The 21,281-nt window shown below is 38.9% G+C and overlaps 1 protein-coding gene and 1 pseudogene across 1 annotated transcript; both read left to right on the top strand.

The window, feature by feature from the left end:
- The first annotated feature begins 557 nt into the window (after window positions 1-557).
- Window positions 558-3,064, top strand: LOC106970379 (keratin, type I cytoskeletal 18-like; annotated as a pseudogene).
- An 11,045-nt stretch (window positions 3,065-14,109) lies between these two features.
- Window positions 14,110-21,137, top strand: CCNG1 (cyclin G1). The gene is made up of 7 exons (XM_015067008.3): window positions 14,110-14,340; window positions 15,427-15,690; window positions 17,412-17,665; window positions 18,235-18,313; window positions 18,393-18,491; window positions 18,721-18,915; window positions 19,711-21,137. Exons 2-6 carry the CDS (start codon window positions 15,427-15,429, stop codon window positions 18,910-18,912), a joined length of 888 nt encoding a protein of 295 aa, XP_014922494.1. The 5' UTR covers window positions 14,110-14,340; the 3' UTR covers window positions 18,913-18,915; window positions 19,711-21,137.
- The last annotated feature ends 144 nt before the right edge of the window (window positions 21,138-21,281 follow it).

The raw sequence follows: 21,281 nt of genomic DNA, 5'->3' as shown, positions 1-21,281 counted from the left end.
ACAACAGAAGGAATGTGGCATGACTTCAGAAACTAGTTCATACAGACCATATGGCTCCTGCCTGCTCTCTAATCTCTATCTCTCTTTCTTTATGTGCTCACCCTTGGAACCCAGCCACCAGGCTATAAGAAAGCCCAGCAGTCATATGGAAACATCACATGCAAGTATTCTGGTTACAACCAAAGCTGAAGTCCCACCCAGACAGCATTAAGGCCACACAGGTGAGTGAGTGAGTGACCCTTCAGAGAATTACAGCTATCAGTCTCTGAGCCACTCTAGTATACTCTGGCTGAGTATGGATTTGTTAGTAAGTAAATGGCATCACTGTTTTAAGTCACTTAGCTTTGAAGTAGTTTTTGTTGTTGTTGTTTAATGTAGCCATAAATAACCAATAGGAAAAACACATTAATATTGGTACAGGTTAAATTCTCAGATTAGCTAGCCACTTTGTGGTAAATATAGGGAACATGAGGGATTAAAACATGAAAAGAAAAAGGAAGAAGAGAAATGATTTATCTAAAGCAAAACCTTTTCTGTTTATGTTGGGTAGAGAAACTATAAAACTCTTAGAAGAAGACACAGGGGAAAAGCTTCACAACGTTGGATTTGGTAATGATTCCTGGATGTGACATCAAAAGCATACGCCACAAAAGAAAAAAAATAGAAAACTGGATTGCATCAAAATGAAAAACCTTGGTGCATGAAAGGACACTATCAACAGAGTAAAAATGCAGCCTATGGAATGGGAGAAAATATTTGCCAATCATATAAATAAAACCTTGGATTGTGAGTAACTTGTTCTGCAAGATGCGCAAACATTTCTAATAAATTTTAACTTGATAAACCAGTGATGTCTTGCAATATGAGTAGTATATGATGCCAAATATCACATGATCACACTGGGCCATTGGTTCTTGAAATTCGCTTTGATATTCAAGTGCTTGGGATTACAAACATGTTTCCAGAATGAATTATGCTCACAAACCAAGGTTTTACGTTTTACTGTATATGATAACGGGTTAATATCCCAAATATAAAAGGAATGCCTAGAATTCAACAATAACAAATCTGATTTAAAAATGGTATGGGTGGTGGCCCAAGCCTGATTCCTGGCCTCTCCTCTTACTCCTGGAACAGCATGAGTTTCACCAACTGCTCTACCTTTTCCTCCAACTACAGGTCCCTGGGCTCAGTGCAGTCGCCCAGCCACCAGGTTCAGCCAGTCAGCAGTGCAGCCGGGGTCTATGCAGGCACTGAGGGTTCAAGCTCCTGGATCTCCATATCCTGCTACTCTAGCTTCAGGATGGTTGGGGGCCTGGGACATGGCCACCAGGATAGCCAGGGGTCTGGTGGGCATAGGAGAAATCCAGGGCAAGAAGGAGACCATGCAAGACTTGAATGACCATCTGGCCTCCTACCTGGAGAGGGTGAGGAACGTGGAGGCTGATAATCAGAGACTGGAGATCAAAATCTGGAAACACCTAGAGAAGAAAGAACCCCAGGTCAGAAACTGGGGACATTACTTCAAGACCATCAAGGCTCAGTTCTTTGAAAATTCTGTGGACAATGTCCACATTGTTCTGCAGATTGACAATGCCCATCTTGCTAATGATGACTTCAAAGTCAAGTATGAGATGGAGCTGGCCATGTGCCAGTCTTTGAAGAGTGACATCCATGGCCTCTGTGAGGTAATTGATGACACCAATGTCACTTGGCTGCAGCTGGAGACAGAGATTGAGGCTTTCAAGGAGGAGCTGCTCTTCATGAAGAAGAACCAGGAGGAGGAAGTAAAAGGTCTACAAAACCAAACTGTCAACTCTGGGTTGACCATGGATTTGGATGCCCCCAAAATCTCAGGACCTCAGCAAGATCATGGCGGACATCCGGGCCCAGGATGATGAACTGGCTCAAAAACCGAGAGAAGCTGGACAAGTACTGGTCTGAGAAGATTGAGGAGAGCACCACAGTGGTTACCTCACAGACCACTAAGATAGGATCAGTTGAGATGACCCTCATGGAGCTGAGACGTACAGCCCAGACCTTGGAAATCAACCTGCACTCAATGAGAAACCTGAAGGCCAGCTTGGGGAACAGCTTGGGAGGTGGAGGCCCACTACATGATGCAGATGGAGCAACTCAACAGGGTCCTGCTGCATCTGGAGTCAGAGCTGTCCCAGCCCAGGCAGAGGGGCAGTGGCAGAGAGTGGCCAAGAGTATGAGGCCTTCCTTGCTCAATGTCAAGTTTAAGCTGAAGGCTGAGATCACCACCTACCGTCGCCTGCTGGAACACAGGTAGGACTTCAGTCTTGGTGATGCCCTGGATAGCAGCAATTCCTTGTAAACCATCTAGATGACCACCACCCACAGGATTGTGGACAGCAAGGTCCTAAGACCAACGATACCAAAGTTCTGAGGCACTGAAGCAGCAGAAGCAGGGTACCTATGGAGAGCAGGAGGCCAATAAAAAGTTCAGAGGTCAACAAAAAAAATTAAAAATTAAAAAATTAAAAATAAATGGTAGGGTGTCTGATTGGCTCAGTCGGTTGAGCCTCCAACTCTTGATCTAGTCTAAGGTCACGATCTTGTGGTTTGTGAGTTCAAGCCCTGCGTTGAGCTGAGCACTGGCAGTGTGGAGCCTGCTTGGGATTCTTTTTCTCTCTCTTTCTCGCTCTCCCCCTTCCTTGCTCATGCTCACTCTCTTTCTCCTTCTCTCTCTCTCTCACACAATAAATAAATAAACATTTTTTTTTAATGGGGAAAGGACTTGATAGATATTTTTCCAAAGAACATATACAAATGACCAATAAGGACACAAAAAGACACAACATCCATTCCTGTGGAATGGGTGTTATTACTTTTACTCAGAAGAGAGAGTGGGTACTCAGACAAGTTAGTAATTTTTTCCAAGAAATTTAAGCATTAGACAATGATGACAACGACGACGACGATGACTACTACTAGACTACACTCTGCTAAGAGCTTCTGGAGATCCTGGATCATGTATTTTGTTTCTGTGTGCCCAGACACCTAATAAACATCAGTTGAACAAAGAAACGAGAATAAAATAAAGAACATAAAATGATGTCTAACATCACTAATCATTGGAGAAATGCGAATTAAAACCACATAAATCCAATTTCACACCCATTAGGTTCGCTATTATCAAAAAAAAGAAAAAGAAATTAGCAAGTGTTGACAAAGATGTAGAGAAACTAGACCATTGTGCAATGTTGGTGGGAAAGTAAGATGGTACAACCACTATAGAAAACAGTATGGCAGTTTCTCAAAACATTAAAGATATAATTATAATATGATCCAGCAATCCCACTTCAATATACTCAAAACATTTGAAAGCAGGGTCTCAAAGAGACATTTATACACCAGTGTTCATCACACCAATAGCCAAAAGGTGGAAACAACCCAAGTATCCTTTGATTGATAAATGGGTGAACAAAATAGGGTACATACATACAATGGAATATTATTCACCCTTAAAAAGCAATGAAATTCTGGCCAATGCTACAATATGGATGAACATTGAGGACATCATGCTAAGTGAAATAAGCCAGTCACAAACATAACAAATACTGTATGATAACATTTATATTAAATACCTAGAATAGTCAAATTCATAGACAAAAAGTAGAATTGTAGTTTCCAGGAGCTGGGGATCAAAGTAAGGGGACTTATTTGATGGGCACAGAATTTCAGTTTCAGTTTGGGAAGATGAAAAAGTTGTGAAGATGGATGGTGGTGATGGTTGCATAACAATTTGAATATACTTCATGCCAGTGAACTGTACACTTAAAAGTGGTAAATTTTATCTGATGAATATTTTACCATAATAAATGAGCAAAACATTTTTTTTCCAAAGAAGATATTAAAATGACCAGTAAGGCCATGAAAAGATGTTCGACATTATTAGTCATTAGACAAATGCAAAACAAAACTATGAGATAACACATCACAGCCCCTAGGATGACTATCATCAAAACACCAAATAATGAGTGTTGACAAGAATGTGGAAAAATTGGAACCCTTATACATTGTTGGTGAGGAGGGACAATGGTGTAGCTACTTTAGAAAAAAAGCTTGGTAATTACTCAAAATATAGAGCTGGCATATGACCTATCAATTCCACTGCTAGGTAAATACCCAACAGAAATAAAAATATATATCCACACAAAAACATGTACATGAACGCAGAATTACTCATAGCAAACAAAAAGTAGAAACAACTCTGTTATGGAGTGAATGTGCTCTCCAAAAATTCATATGTTAAAGCCCTAACTCCTCAATGTGATGGATTTGAAGGTGGGGTCTGTAGGAGATAATTAAGTTTGAATGAGGTGAGGAAGGTTGGACTCAGTTGATGGGATTGGACAGCTCTTCTTTCTTTTTTTTTTTTATTTCAAATTTTTATTTAAATTCTGATTAACATGTAGTTTCAGGAGCAGAATTTACTGATTCATCACTTATATATAATATTCAGTGTTCATCATAACAAGTGCCCTCCTTAATACCCATCACCCATTTAGCCCTCCCTTACCCACCTCCCTCCATCAACCCTTAGTTTGTTTTCTATACTTAAAAGTCTGTTATGGTTTGCTTCCCTCTCTTTTTTTTTTCTTTACTATATGTTCATCTGTTCTGTTTCTTAAATTCCACATATGAGTGAAATCATGTGGTATTTTTCTTTCTTTCCCTGACTTATTTCACTTAGCATAATATACTCTAGCTCCATCCATTTTATTGCAACTGGCAAGATTTCATTCTTTTTGACAGCTGAGCAATATCCCATTGCATATATATGCCACATCTTCTTTATCCATTCCTCAGATGATGGACATTTGGGCTCTTTCCATAGTTTGACTATTGTTGATAGTGCTGCTATAAACATCAGGGTGCACGGGTCCCTTTCAAATCTGTAATTTTGTATCCTTTGGGTAAATATCTAGCAGGGCAATTGCTGTATCTTAGGGTAGCTCTATTTTTCACTTTTTGAGCAACTTCCATATTGTTTTTCAGAGTGGTTGCACCACTTTGGATTCCCATCAACAGCGCAAGAGTGTTTCCCTTTCTCCACATCCTCACAAACATCTATTGTTTCCCGTGTGGTTAGTTTTAGCTATTCTGACAGGTGTGAGGTGGCATCTCATCGTGATTTTTATTTGTATTTCCCTGATGATGATGTTGAGCATATTTTCATGTGTCGGTTGGCCATCTGGATGTCTTCTTTGGAGAAGTGTCTATTCATGTCTTTTGCCCATTTCTTCACTGGATTATTTGTTTTTTGGGTGTTGAGTTTGATAAGTTCTTTATAGATTTTGGATACTAACCCTTTATCAGATATGCCATTTGCAAATATCTTCTCCCATTCTGTTGGTTGCCTTTTAGTTCTGTTGATTGTTCCCTTCACTGTGAAGAAGCTTTTTATCTTGATGAAGTCCCAATAGTTCATTGAGAGCTTGCCTTTCCATCCTCCCAGGGCCCGGGACCCCAACCCCCCCTCTGCTATGTGAAGTTAGAGCTAAAAGGTAGCTATAAGTATATCAGAGAGAGGGATCTCACCAGGAACCAAATCTTCCAGCACCTTACTGTTGGCTTCCCCAGCCTCCAAAAAGGTGAAGGGAGGGCACAGCGGACATATAATTTGTTTTGATACTCATAAGATGTCTCTATTAATTCCTCTATTTAAAAAAAAAAGAAAATCTGAAACAGCAATAGTTAATTCATGGCCCAAGAGGGGTTTGTAACATGACATCCCTTGCTAGCAATTTCATAACAGGTTCTTTCCCTTTTTAAAGTGTTTTTTGTTGAAGGGTTTGTGAGTTAGGGACTATTAGAATAAGCTAACCCTTAATTTCTCAAGCTAGTCTAAAAGCTATTGTGAAATGACCATCTAAAAATAAACAATAGTGAAGTCCAAGACAGTCAGTTCAGTTGAATAGAGAAAAATACAATCAAAGAAATTCTAAACTTGGATTTTAGGTGTGAATAAAATACCATTCTTTTGTTTCTGAATTTAAATCATTTCATAAATACATGCCATCAAGAAAGCATTTCTGGAGAAATAATTTCAGCAGGAAATGTGAGATGTGTGATGGGGAAAAATAGGATCATGAAAAGCTAACCACAAGCCAAGTGACCCTGAAAAATCTCTGGCCTTACTGTTCTCTCCAAGAAAATATGGACTAAACTGTGTCCCCCTCAAAATTCATGTGCTGAAGTCCTAACCCCACTGTGACTATTTTTAGGAATAGGGCCTTTTAATGAGAGAAAATTAAATGAGATCCTAAGGGTGTGGCTCTAAACCAATATGACTGCTGTCATTATAAGTAGAAGAAGTGACACCAGCAAGATGTGAGCACAGAGAAAAGTCCATGTACGAACATAGCAAGAAGGTGGCCATCTGTAGGCCAAAGGGAGACCTTAGGAGAGTCCAAACCTACTGACACCTCGAATTTGGATTTCAGCCTCCAGGACTATATGAAAATAAGTTTCTGTCATTTAAGCCATTCATTCTGTCTGAGATATTTTATCATGACAACCTAGCAAACTAAAACGTAATCTTTGCCCTGAAACTCTGGGAAGGATTCTAGGAAGTTTAGACAAGAAAATATATGTGAAATTCCTTTGTCAATGATGAAGTTTACTTAAAACAGAAGATGCCATTACCTCTTGATGGGAACCATTACACACTTCCACGTTAATGAAAAGTTTCTTAAGGAAAGTTCTTAAGGAAAATGCTTACCAGAAGGAAGTCTAAAGAAAAACCTACAATATTGGATTATGTTTATTAGATTTATATTAAGCCAACTTCTCCCAGTTTTTGAGCTCTTATATCTGGCATATTAGGAGATGAATTCCCGCTTCAAGGTTAAAACAACTGGAAGGCTAACTTATTATTGTAAGTAATGAAGGGCAATGTCTTGATAACATTACTCAGTTTAAATACACTTAATCATTGATGTCAGCAGTGCTATGGGTTATAATTTATCTCTCAGAAGGTTATTTAAACCTACAGATAATAATATCTAACACTTGGGATGCCTGGGTGGCTCAGTAGGTTAAGCATCAGACTCCTGATCTTAGCTCAGGTCTTGATCTCAGGGTCATGAGTTCGAGCCCTGTGCTGGGTTCTGTGCTGGGTTTTGAAGCCTACGTAAAAATAATAATAACTGGGATGCCTGGGTAGCTCAGTCGGTTAAGCATCCAACTTCACCTCAGGTCATGATCTCACATCACAGTACATGGGTTCAAGCCCCACGTCGGACTCCGTGCTGACAGCTCAGAGGCTGGAGCCTGCTTCAGATCCTGTGTCTCCCTCTCTCTCTGCCCCTCCCCACCTAGCGCTCTGTCTCTCAAAAATGAATAAAAAATGCTAATAATAACAATAATAATATCTAATACTTACTGAGCTCTTACATGTTCTCTTTCCATGTATTAGTTCAATTAAGCCTCACAACTTTTGACGAACTGTTAAAATATGAAAGCACTGAGGCTGTGAACTAATAAGGAGGGAAACAGACCCAAAATGTAGTCTGTCCTTTGTGTCTCAACCAAATTAATTATTGAAAGTTCTTCTACCAGGCAAGGATTGGCAGGAAATGTCTTATAGAGAAATCTGTATCAATGCTATTTGGCAGTATTATTTATCACATCCAAGTATTTTCATGCTCACATAGACTGTATTTATGGTTGCAGGATGTAAATATATGCATATCTCCATTAAAAATAGAAACTTCAATAATGTGCCTGAAGTTTTTATTCTATTTGAGCTAAATCTATGCATGGGCGACTTCCAACAAAAAGCTAGATATTTTAGAAGGCTTAAGCAAATTGAAGCTTTGTTCCATCATATTTTAACTACACATGGGCACATAAAATGCATGTTTTAATTTATTACTCTTTCTTCAACACTGATACAATGCTCCTAAACTTGACAAGCCAGAATATTTTAAATCAAGAAGAGCCCTTTAAATAATTTCAGACTGGAAATCATGAACATAAAACAATTGTAGAAAACATAAACATATATGAAGCTTTTAGTGATGTTTCTTAACATCTATTTAGAGAATTTCAAGCATGCTAAATACATCGAATTTCTGCTCCTCTGTGATGTTCGCTTCCATTGTAATCTGTGAGTATTTGACTAGAAGCTTCTATAACAATACAGCTGACCAAATGTAAATTGACTAGTGTCACATGAGGCTTTAGATTGTTCCAGTGGTCAGATGCTTCTTTTTCCCTGCTGGCTCTTTCCAGGCATCATTTAAACATGTGCAAATCTAGCTCATCTTTGAAAAGCAAAACATCTCTCTCAATATCATGTGCACCCTCTGCCCATTGCTTCCACCCCTCACAGTCAATATCCTTGAAAGAATGGTTTGTATATTCATTGATTTCATTTTCTCTCTTTTGTGTTCATACATCATTTTATCCTCTTTACAACATCAAGTACTGGTGCTCCCTCTCTCCTTGAAAACTTTTCTCTTGCTTCCTTAACACATTCTCTCCTGTATCTCTTCTCCCTGATTTATTTCCATAACTCAAATCATCCCCTATATTCTGATGAAGCCCACAGCTATCTGGAGCACCCAGAGTTGTTCTGCATGTCTTTTGGACATCGCTATCCTCAGGCATCACTGGCTCAAATATTTCCTCCACAAACCTGGTCTTTTTCCTGTATTCCCTGATCTTAGCACATAAATAGAATCACCATTCAACCTGTTACTTAAACCAAAAATCTGAACATTATTACTGAACTCTTCCTTCTTCCTGATCCCCTGGCCAATCAAATCTAACCAGTCTCCACATCCACCAGCTCTAGCCCGAAAGGTCCCTTAAATCTATCTCCTTCTTTCCATTCCCATTTTTACTTTCTTACTTCTCAGTTCAATCCTGTCACTTTTTCCCTAGATTAAGGCAATGGTCTCTCAACTACTCTTCGCAAGTACACTCTTGATTCCTTCTTCCTAGCCTCCACATTGTTGCCCAGTGGTCTTTCTAAATCACAATCCAATTGTGGTATTCTCTTTAAGTTCCATGGTTGGTTCCCTAAAACTTATAGAATAAACTCCAAAATTCCAAGAATGGTATACATGGCCCTTTAGGATGAACAACTGTTTCTTTCCCCATCTCATTGTTAGACACCTCCGCTCAACACCCTCCAACCTCTAGCCAGAGTAATCTATATCCCATTTGTAGAAAGCCACTCACCCTCTCTTTCCTTGGAGACTTTTGAACATACTGCTACTTTTGTCTGGAATGCCCTTTGCACCAGCCTCTTCATTGGCTAAATCTTTCAAAGCTCAGATCAGGAATTAGAGTTAAGAGGCCAAAGAAATGAGGAAAGTAGTGACATGAAGCAAGGAAGGCCTCGGACAGTTTAAGGCTAATGTAGAGAACAAAAGTTCTGACCTACAACATAACCTTATTCTAGTACAATGCAAAGGAAGAAAAAAGCAAGATTAGCAAATGCAATGTTTCATTTGCCAAACCTCAACTCTGTCAAAACCTTTTGTTTAGATGTGTATGTGTATACGCACATGCTTTGGGGAAGACAGGGTAGCAGCCTAGGCAGAAACCTAAATAAGGAAGGGAATTACTGGGGCTTCCGGGTAGCTTGGTCAGATAAGCCGCAGAGTCTTGATTTTGGCTCAGGTCATGATTTCATGGTTCATGAGACTGAGCCCTTCATCAGGCTCTGTGCTAACAGTGCAGAGCCTATTTGGGATTCTCTCTCTCTCCTTCTCTCTCTGCCTCTTGCCTGCTGACTTTCTCTCTCTCAAAATAAATGTTAAATAAATAAAAATTTTTTAAAAGGAAAGGAATTGTTATCCCTCCCCATTCCCAACCTCTCCTACTAAAGCAGAAGACCACAGAGACCCCCTCAGTGTGGCCTTCAGACTAAAGAAGAGATGCACCTGGAAAACAATGACCCAGCTTCTCCTTCCATCCCCTATCTTCACAGAGAGCAACAACCAACACACCCTGTGGCCCAAAAGCTATTACATTTTTTAAATTTATTTATTTATTCATTTATTTTTTAAGTAAGCTGTATGCCCAATGTGGAGCTTGAATTCACAACCCCAAGATCAAGAGTCACGGGCTCTAATGGCTGAGCCAGCCAGGCGCCCCAAGAACTATAACATTTTTATTCTGGACTACAAAATACAATGGTCTGACACCTCCAAAGTCCTCAGTAAATATTTGTTGAATGGACAGACAAACAGAAAGTAAATAGACAACATGGACAAAATGTGGATAGCTACTGAAGGTAGGTAATGAGTTTGAAATGTTCCAAAATAAAAACTTTTTTTAATGTAATAAAATCCAAATTCAAGTTATGTATAAAGTATATTTAGTAAACAGTAAATGGTAGCTAGTAAATAGAAAGTATACAAGATATCCCTCATTTCTGAATAATAATAATAATGATAATAATAATATCCGAGTTTTAGAGAACTAAGTAAGATCACATGGGTTTAAGTTCAGCATACAACCTGGAACATGGTAAATATATGACAAATACAAACTTTTTTGAGAGAGAGAGGGGGCACACACAGGCAGGAGGTTGGGGGGGCAGGAGAAGGGGCAGAGGAGAAAAGAGAGGGAGAGAGAGACAGAGACAGAGACAGAGAGAGAGAGAGAGAGAGAGAGAGAGACCCTTAAGCAGGCTCCATGCTCAGCAGGGAGTCTGACAAGGAGCCCAATGCAAAGCCCGATCCCATGATCCTGGGATCATGACCTGAGCTGAAATCAAGAATCTGACACTCAATCGACTGAGCCACCCAGATGCCCTGAAAACTCTTTTTATTATTGGCTGATCTTGGCTTTTAGCCCTGCAGTCAACAGAATCTATGACCATTAAACTAAATGCTAGAGAACAGGAGATCTCCCTCTAACGTTTCCCAGCGCCTTTATGAAGCAGTGGTTACTTAACAAAGTTGAGGTGTTTTGAATATAATGAAACCCCAATTAGTTGAAAGCGGTTACCTTTTCTGAGGTAGTGAGAATCTCTGAAGGGCAAGATAAACCTGACCTTACTAATCTATTTTCCACGGATCCTTCGTCCTGCCTCCCCACCACCACCCAGACGATACACAATTTCTCTGGTATCCTAGGAGCTAGTAAAGACTCAAAAAAAGCCACTGACAAGCAAGCTGTCTTCATACAAACAGGACTGAGTAGATGTTCAAGCGAACAGCTGGAGGTAGTAGGGGTTGTAATAATTCGTTCCAGGAAGGATCAGGAAACAGAGGGGAAGGTACTAAGCTGAGATCCTTTTCATCCTCACTTCTTAGTCCCTTATCACAACTGGAAAAGTCTACATCCAAAAGTTCTGGACATTTGTCAAGGAGCCCAAAGAGGGTGAGGCAAAACCTCCTCCAATCTCCTGGATGGAAACAGAACCAATTAGGAATTTCCCTATGAGTCATGGCAGCATTTGACATACAACCACGGTTATACCTGTTATAATTTTTGTTGCTCAAAGGCACTTCTGCAGTCTAAAATGTAGAGAATATGATTAAATCTTCCTGTGACTGCCTGGGATTCTTGCCCAGCCTCAAGGCTATTATTCTGAGCTTTGGTTCTTGCTGCACTTAACTGTCGACGGAGAAGAAAGTAAGAAGATGGCAGCTGCATATATCATTGAGCCTAGAAAATACCTTAGAAGCCAGTCATTTGAATTATTCCTGACAGAAACTCATTATTAAATCTACACATCTTTAAAAATAAAATCATGGGGCGCCTGGGTGGCTCAGTCGGTTAAGCATCCGACTTCAGCTCAGGTCATGATCTCACAGTCTGTGAGCTCGAGCCCCGCGTCGGGCTCTGTGCTGACAGCTCGGAGCCTGGAGCCTGCTTCAGATTCTGTGTCTCCCTCTCTCTGACCCTCCCCCATTCATGCTCTGTCTTTCTCTGTCTCAAAAATAAATAAACATTTAAAAATAAATAAATAAATAAAAATAAAAATAAAATCATAACTAATGAACGGCTCATTTTCTTTCTTTCACAAGAGCACATAATTGGGTGGTACATTTGCACATTTTTATAGTTAGGTCTTTTCAATTATTTAAATGATTGTATTCTAATATTATGAATAAAAATGACGGGGTGAGGGGAACGAGAAAAGGTAAGGAATATCCATTTGACTTGAGTTATTTTTAATCAATGTTTCTTTAGCGCTATTGAAACAATTTCTTTCATGTAGGGAATTGCAGATTTTAAAATAATAATAATAAGATCCTAATGTGAGAGAAACATTTTTACATAAATAATGATATATTACCTAGAGTCTCATGTGAAAATTTCAAGTATAATAGGTATAGAAAATAATACATGCAACTTAGATACTTTTATTAATTTTAAATAAATAATATTCTAATAGTCCGATTCTAGGCTGAGAACACTAAATCTGACAATAGAGAAAACACAAATGTATGGTTAAGCAAGACATTTCGAAAGAAATGTTAGTAATTTAATAATAAAGGCTACTATTTAGCAAGTATTTACTCTGTTCCAGGCATATTGCCTACTTCTTTATGTATTTTGCTTTAATCTTCTCAATAATGCTATGAAGAGGGTGCTTTTACTTCCCATTTTTGAAAAAAGAATGGAAACTCAATGTGATTTAATAACTTGCTAAAAGTCACATAGCTAGTTAGTAGCCTATGATTTGAAAAAGTTTTATTCCAAAGTCTATGTGTTCATAGTGTCCACAAGCCTTACATGTTCCACAAGGACAGGGACCAATATATGTTGTTCTCCACTGGCACGTATTATGTGTTCAATAGATATCAGTGAATGATGCTGTAACTAAAAGCCAAAAGACAAACATGTACATTTGTAAACTCACACATTATTGTAGTATTTTTTAAATTGTCCATTTATATTCATTATGTAAGTTTGTTTTCAAGGAGGACCAAGGCCCCTTCCCCATTTGAAAGGCTGCACTTTGTCAACTAACATGATTTTGTGGCTGAGGTGTTATTTTGAAATATTAACTTTTCTCCCCAGTTTCTCCTCCCCCTTTCTCTCCACAACTCTGCCCCCATTTCAGGACTTGGTTCTGTGGCATTGCCTCAAGAAAATACACCGTAAAGAGCAGAAATACCAGTAAATCTTTCAGAGTTTTACTTTTAACAGCCCAGATGGCCACTAACCAGGAATAGATCATGAGAACAGAGACATCCCAGCACAGTCCATGAGAACTGATAACTGACTCCTTGCTCACCAGACCTCAGGTCCTTTTAACGCAGACCCTTCTCATCTGTGACTGAGAGAAAGAGGAAGGGAGTCCAGGAAGGCTTCAGGCCAATTATTTTCCCACCAACATGGCATGGGCTCACTTCACACACGGATCTGTGGACTTAGATTCATAGTTACTACAACTATTTCCCCATGTATTCCTCTTAGGAGTCAACCACACACCTTCCATTTTAAGCCCTTAAAAAGCTACCAACTTTTCTCTTTCAATTTGTTAAAAAACAAAATTCAGAAAATTGGTAAAGACCAAGAATGTACCTACCCCGACTCCATTCTTTGATAAATTATACAAAAAGCAAATTAAGGCAAGAAATATTGATATCCAAAGCTCACAAGAAGAAACCTATGAAATTTAATACACCACCCCATAGAAAATACACCAACTCTCCATCTGTAATGAAAAATCAAGGCTTTACTTTGTGTTTTGTAACTAGCCACTGTAATTTTAAAAAGAGAAGGCCGAACCACTTTACTAAACCACAGGAAACAAAAACTCCCAGTACACTCTGGAAGGATGTCCTGGCCAACCCGGTTGCCAGAGGAGACCTTACCCGGGACAGGGGGCGTGCAGCATTTAGTTCGACCTCCCTTCATTGAAGACGCTTTAGAAAATTCTCCAATGAGAGACGCTTAGAGGAAGTAGGGCGTGGTCTCAAGGGGCGGAGAATTTGACTCTGATGGGAAGTGTGTGCTGATTGGCTAGACTTCTTCCTCCACAGACCAGCCCTCTTTGGACCGCTGGGGCCATCCATCAAAGGAACTACACCAATCAGGGGCGAAAATTTCCCCCTCCCCCTCCCGACTCGGGAAAGCCCCGCCCTCCAATATATTACCCGGGCAGTCAGGCGCGGCCCCTTCGGCTCCGAGCTGACTCTGTGGTGGGCAGTGTCGTCTGGGCGGCGCTGCGGAGACCTCCACCCAGGACGGCTCCCCCTCCCCGGGCCACTCACCTCTTACCCGCGAGTCCTCTCGCCTCGTGGGCTTGTCGGATCTGATATCCTGGGGTGAGGTGAGAGCAGGCCCGGGGAGGGAGGTTACCACCGAGGAGCCGCAGTCGCGGTCAAGGTGAGCTGGGACTTCGGGGTGCTAGGTAGCAGGGTTGGGGGCGTAGGGTGAGGGGTAAGTTCGGCCCGCGCCCTTTTCCTCAGTTAACTCTCCCGCTGCTGTAAGCAACAAGTCCAGGCTAGTTCGAGCTTGGAGGGGCGGGGCCAGACCCGACCTCCTGAGAAGTATTAACGCCAGGTTGGCCAGGCCCCAGGGACCAGCCCAGGGCTAAAAGAGCTGGACCCATAAAGTTAGTGGTTCCTCATCTGCGTCCGTCGCCCCACTTTAAAGATCCCCCTGCCTCCCTGTCTTTCAGTTGGTGTATGGGAGGTAGCCCTGTATCCGGGGCTTAGTTGTGGCCAGGACATAGTAGCTGTGGAATACCGGCTTTTAAATTAATGAAACTCCTAAATTCATTTTGCAACTAAATTAGCCTCCTGCCCTCACTCCGTGTTCCCATAGCACGCTTTAAGCTTCCTTTCCTGACACCAATAACAGTTATCAATTATTGAGCGCTGTGTGTTACGCACTGTGCAAAACTCTAGGTGAATCATCTTAATAGCCATTCAGAGACCAATATTGTTACCTCGTTTTACAGACGTAGAAATAAGTTATTATTGTCCCGCGTTTACTAGGTACTTACTATAGGTGCTAAGCACTATACCTAGGTGATTTCATTTTTCCACACAAGCCTATAAGGTAGGTAATAATAGTCATACCCACTTTACAGATGAGGCACTAGAGATTAAGTAAAATTAACATTAACAGTTCCTTGTTGCTAATATATAGCAGAATACATACTACCATCTAATTTCACCCTTGCAGCATCGATATTCATAGTTATTTCTTGACAGTGAATGGCTTGAACAAGAATTTCTTGAAGGTTTGCAAATTTTTTAAGGCACAGCTCCCACCCTGTAGAAAACTCACAATTTGGGATGTGACCAACTGGTGGGATGGGGTTGGGGGTAACAGATGGCACTTTGCAAGGACTTAGATTCACTAGCAGCTTTGGGGGGGGGAGACGAGTAAAAACTGCTTGGCTTTCTGTTGAAGGCAGGAAGGGCTTTTCTTAACACTCCTTTCTGTGCCTTGTTCTATATATAGATGATAGAGGTACTGACAACAACTGACTCTCAGAAACTGCTACACCAGCTGAATGCCCTGTTGGAACAGGAGTCGAGATGTCAGCCAAAGGTCTGCGGCTTGAGACTAATCGAATCTGCACACGATAATGGCCTCAGAATGACTGCAAGGCTAAGGGACTTTGAAGTAAAAGATCTTCTTAGTCTAACTCAGTTCTTTGGCTTTGACACGGAGACATTTTCTCTAGCTGTGAATTTACTGGACAGATTCCTGTCCAAAATGAAGGTATGTTTAAAGCTACATTACACAGAGTATTTCTTAATTTTGCTCAGTGTGTTTTGGAGATGGAATAGCTAGCTTTGGGCTGGTATTCATAAACTTGACCTTTTTGTATTCATCAAGTAGCCAAAACATTGTGATGATTCTGTGTGCTACAGCATTGATGAATACTCTTCCTTAGAATCAAGAGGAATGCATCATTAGATTTAACTTCTGACATTGAAAAACAACCTAATAACAAATAATTGCAGACTCCCAGTATGAGAGGTGGCTGTTGTTTTTTAAAAATTTTTGGTTGGGCATTTTCATTTATTTCTGTTGTTTTTAAATTTAAAGAAATTTGTTAGAGGCCGAATGCTAGGTTGTGGTTAAGAATTAGAGGTTTGGGGCACTGGGGTGCCTCAGTAGGTTAAGCGTCCGACTCTTGATCTCAACTCAGGGCTTGATCTCAGGGTCAGGAGTTCATGCCGAAGCTGGGCTCCATGCTGGGCGTGAAGCCTACTTAAGAGAGAGGTTTTTTGCTGTTTTTGTTGTTTTTGTTTTTTTGATGCTGTGAACCACTTGGTCAATAGAGTATCTTAATTTCTAGTCATATATAGAGTTATAATTGTTTTAGCCCTAGACCTATTCAGATCTTGCTTATAATTGCCATTTCCAACATCAGTTTGCATACAGTAGGGAAGACAGTATCTTTTGAAGGAGGAACACATATGTAATTATTTCCCTATACTGGATAAGTGGACATCCATGTAACTTTCAGAGCTTGCTTAACTGTTAAAAATATATCTGCCTTCTCTGTGCCCATGGTCATTAGTGAATGAGATGATACAGCAATTGGAATGAAACTCATCTTTTAGTCCTTCACAACACATCATATACAGAAAGAACTCAGTATTTGCTGAATTGGATGGTTCAAAAAACTTGCTCAGACAGACTATAGTTTAATTAGTCTTTGGACACTACCTTTGAATCTATAAATGTTGCACAGATTAATAATACACATCTGTCCCTTAAAAATATTATAATCTTATGGGAGAATGTTTGCGCCAATAACTTATACAATGCAAAGTATAATAAAATTAAACATCTAAAGAGGAATAAATATATTAGAGGGGTTCCAAGAAAAGAAGGGTACAAACACTGGTACAAGCTTCTTAAAGTTTAGTTTAAGCTGGAATTTAGGGTGGATAGAAGCTTGACACTGTTACATTGTCGGTATTCTGGAAAGAATAAATAAAAGACTGGGAGTGGGTAAAGCTTTAGAAGCAGAATAAACAGTGTGTGCTAAAGTGTTTAAAAACTATTTTACACATTACATAAAGAAAACAGCCTGGAAAAACACATCATCCTAGAAAGAAATTTTGTGCATAAACTGTAAAGGTGTTTCAGTCCTCACAGAAGCCTTTGACCAGTTAATTATTTGGCCCAACTAGAACACAGTGCTGACAGTTCTACAGTGAGTTACAAAGGGGGAAAAAAAAGTTTCATATGGGCTGAAGCCAAACATTACACTGAAACTTAGTCCACTTTCTCCAAAATTGGTTCCAAGTAGGTACATAGCATTGACCGGCTGTAGTTGAAGTATGATTGGATATTGTTAGGTCCTTCACAGTTGAAAAATAAACCTCAAAGATACATTGTCATAATGATGGGTCTGAGTTCTATATTATCCTTTATGGTTTTTTTAACTGAAATAAGCTAAAGAAATGGGCTTACTGTCTTTTTAGGTACAACCCAAACACCTTGGGTGTGTTGGGCTGAGCTGCTTCTATCTGGCTGTAAAATCAATAGAAGAGGAAAGGAATGTCCCATTGGCAACTGACTTGATCCGAATAAGCCAGTATAGGTTCACAGTTTCAGACTTGATGAGAATGGAAAAGATTGTATTGGAGAAGGTGTGTTGGAAAGTCAAAGCTACTACTGCCTTTCAATTTCTGCAACTCTACTATTCACTCATTCAAGAGAACTTGCCAATTGAAAGGTATGTGACCTTTGTTTTGCCCAAAGATTTGGAAATCAAAATGGTATTCTGGATGTTGCAAATAATCAGTATCTTGGGATAATTCTAATGAAAATAAGTAAAATGAGGGGAAAAAGAGTAAACAAAATGACACCTTCAGCACTTTCACTTCACTATCCAGCAGAAGCTGTCAACAGCTTCTTGAAGTCTGTGAAGGCCAATTCTTAGGATTAAAGGACATGTTTACATTTTTTTATTACATTTTCCATTTATAGACTAGTTAACTCATAGAACCTAGTAAGTAAGCATCTAACAGATTTATGGAAAAAGAACTTTAGTAGGTGTAGAAATAGATTAAAAAACTGGATAGTTGTGGCATGATACATTTTTCAAGAAGGGGGAACCAATTATTTAAAATTCATTTATGACATCTTTAAGAAGTTAATGCCATTGAAGGAATTCTTCAAATAATTTATTTTCTGTGGTAAGTGTGCATAAACTTTACTTTAAAATGATTTCAGTGTTCTAAAAAGCTCTTGTGACTACATTTAAATTTTCTATATAAAATTAATCTCATTTTCTTTTTAAAGGAAGAATAGTCTTAATTTTGAAAGACTAGAAGCTCAGCTTAAGGCATGCCACTGCAGGATCATATTTTCTAAAGCAAAGGTAAATATTTTATATAAAGATTAAACCTATTTATATACCTATTTTCTATTCAATACTTACTTTAAATTTTATCTTTTAGCCTTCTGTGTTGGCATTGTCTATCATTGCACTGGAGATCCAAGCACAGAAGTGTGTAGAGTTAACAGAAGGAATAGAATGTCTTCAGACACATTCCAAGGTATGTCAAGGTCATAGCCTAAATGGTGTTAACAGCTGTAAAAGAAACTAAACCACTTGTACTATCTCCTGAAGTAAAATGAGATGTCATGTGTCTGTTTGAAACGTAAGTAGCTTATCCTCAGATTTATTTGACAAGGAAAGACACATGTTAGGAAGATGACAATTATTGCTATAGTTAAATACTATAGGACTTTTTTATTGACTGATAATTTTTTTTTTATGTACAGATAAGTGGCAGAGATTTGACCTTCTGGCAAGAGCTTGTATCCAAGTGTTTAACTGAATATTCATCAAACAAGTGTTCCAAACCAAATGTTCAAAAGTTGAAATGGATTGTTTCTGGACGTACAGCACGGCAATTGAAACATAGTTACTACAGAATAACCCACCTTCCAACAATTCCTGAAATGGTCCCTTAATTGGTAAATTTGGTTCACAGTTACTCTCCATACAGAGAAAATCTTCTAATGCTATAGTTTTATTCTAGAGTTGAGGAATTAAAATCTGAATTATTTTCAAAATAAACAATGGAATTAAAATAGCAATGGAGAAAATGACTTCACTGATCTAGTTAGCTAATATTTGAGGGCATGTACTACATTTAAAATAGAATGCCCTGAGAGTAAGGAATTTATCCAATCATTGATATGCACATTGGCCACTTCATTAAATTATCAGCTTAGAAAATCACCTTAATAAGCTGAATTGTAAAAGAAGCACTAAGACAGTATTTTTCACCTCATTTTGCTTTATGTAGACTCAAGTTCTTGCACATTTAAAGTTAACACTAGCCTGAGTAGGACAACAGGATCAAAAGTTTCAACCATAAATGAAGTAATTTGAGACTATTGACTTATAAACAAAATCAGTATGAAATTGGATGTTATTCTTAAAGTAAGTTATGGCAGATGATCTCCACACTGGGTATCTGCAAACTGCCAGGGTGTCTCAGTGCTGTAGTTGTATACCATTGCTATAGCAGTTAGAACACTGGAAAATACTTATATGCATAAAAAATGTAAACCTTGTCACTGATACGATACACATTGGTGCCATCTAAATTTACCTGAGTGGTGATTTCACTTTTTCCTATTCAAACTAAATATTAACACATCTACGTATGATATGATTATAAATCTTCAATTGAACAGTTGATTTTTAATAGTTAATATTTATATTTTGTAGACTTCTAATAACTTGATTTTTTGTTTAAATAGGATTGTTACAATGACAATACTTCTCTGAAGCCTTTCTCCACAATCCTGAGCTATGGATTCCATAATGTTATAATGGATTTAAGCTGTGAAGCCTCAAAACATCACAACGAGATTAGCATTGATGTTCTCAGATTTGGGAAAACTACCTAATTTAACATGCTGTAGTGGAATTCTAATTAAATTTGAATTCATCTGTGAGGCATACAAATCAAAGCTAAGAGTATAAATGTGAAATGTTAATAACAGGCCTGGGAAGGTTAACTGTGAATCTCATTTCAAACATTGATCCAACTTTGTAGATTGGGTCAGTATATTGTATTTAGGTGGTATTAAAAGTGGTAACCTAATTAAATTCTAAATTATGAGGTATACATCAAAACCAACAATTCACAAATGCACTTTTAAGGCATAATAAGGGTTACTGTTTTAGGCAGTGAAAATGGTTTCTTGGTACCTGTAGTGCAAACAGATAATCCAGAGATGTGGACTTTATTGCTACTTGGAAATCACATTTAAATTTGAGGGCATTTTATAAAAGCAAAACTACAGCCCTAGTCATTTTGGCATATTAGGTTATCTTTAATATTTTTTCTAAAAACAGGTAATATTTGTATCCATGACAAAACTTATACAATATCTACTGCCTCCGTCTAATCCCATCAAGAAAAACTGGTTTGTGTAATTCAAAATAAATTAACTTCACTCCAAAAACTTGATTTAACACTCCGTAAGCTTCTACCAAGGGCTGTTTTTATAACAACTGCTATTCCAGGGGGTACTGGTTGGCTCATTCGGTTAAGCATCCAACTTTGGCTTAGGTCATGATCTCACGGTTCATGAGCCCTGCATCGTGCCCTCTGCTGTCAGTGCAGAGCCTGCTTTGGGTCCTCTGTCCCCCTCTCTCTCTGCCCCTCCAATGCTCGCACTCTCTCTCAAAAATAAATAAACATTTAAAAAAAGAACTGCTAATTTAGAATTTTAAAAGGAAGAGAATATACTTTCACTAATTGTCCCTCTTGTGCCTAAAGAAAGTCATTAAAAAAGTAAGAGATGTCTTCATAATTATGAAGTTGCTAAGGTAGTATTCAGGATTTTCTATTAAGTCTATAAGGAGATCTATGGCATTAAGTGTTGTAAACAGTTACGCAGTGCAGTGAGTAATAGCCTGAGTCCATCCAGAATGGCTCTACCCAAATTTGACATGTTATGGGTAAATGTGCCTGGAAAATAAGCCAAAGAACCATAATATATCTTATAGTTTTGTAAACTGTGTTTTGTGGATAACCTCAGTTTTCCCAAAAGGCTCATCTATTTCAATAATCTGACCTCATCAGTGATTAATTCTGAGTTGGCAAAGGCAGCCTAACCAACTACCATTATGTTTTGGTACTAAGGGATTTATCTTTCAATAAAGTTACTGACATGCATTCCTTTGCTGGGTAGTTTGTGTTTGTTTCTCTTCTGGTTTAACTATTTTGGCAGTGTGATGCCAGAACCACAATAAAAAGCTATCTCCACTCAGTAAATTTAAATTTAGCAGGAAAGTAAGATGCACAGTAGCAGGAACAAAA

Source organism: Acinonyx jubatus, chromosome A1 (assembly GCF_027475565.1).
Source record: "Acinonyx jubatus isolate Ajub_Pintada_27869175 chromosome A1, VMU_Ajub_asm_v1.0, whole genome shotgun sequence".
In the NCBI taxonomy this organism is placed as follows: Eukaryota; Metazoa; Chordata; class Mammalia; order Carnivora; family Felidae; genus Acinonyx; species Acinonyx jubatus.
This window is presented reverse-complemented; position numbering and strand designations above follow the sequence as displayed.

Coding starts and splice junctions, on each gene's coding strand:
- CCNG1 (XM_015067008.3), top strand. CDS start 15,427: ATGATAGAGGTACTGACAACAACTGACTCTCAGAAACTGCTACACCAG. Junction 17,666..18,234: donor GAGAACTTGCCAATTGAAAG/GTATGTGACCTT, acceptor TTCTTTTTAAAG/GAAGAATAGTCTTAATTTTG. Junction 18,492..18,720: donor GTCTTCAGACACATTCCAAG/GTATGTCAAGGT, acceptor TTTTATGTACAG/ATAAGTGGCAGAGATTTGAC.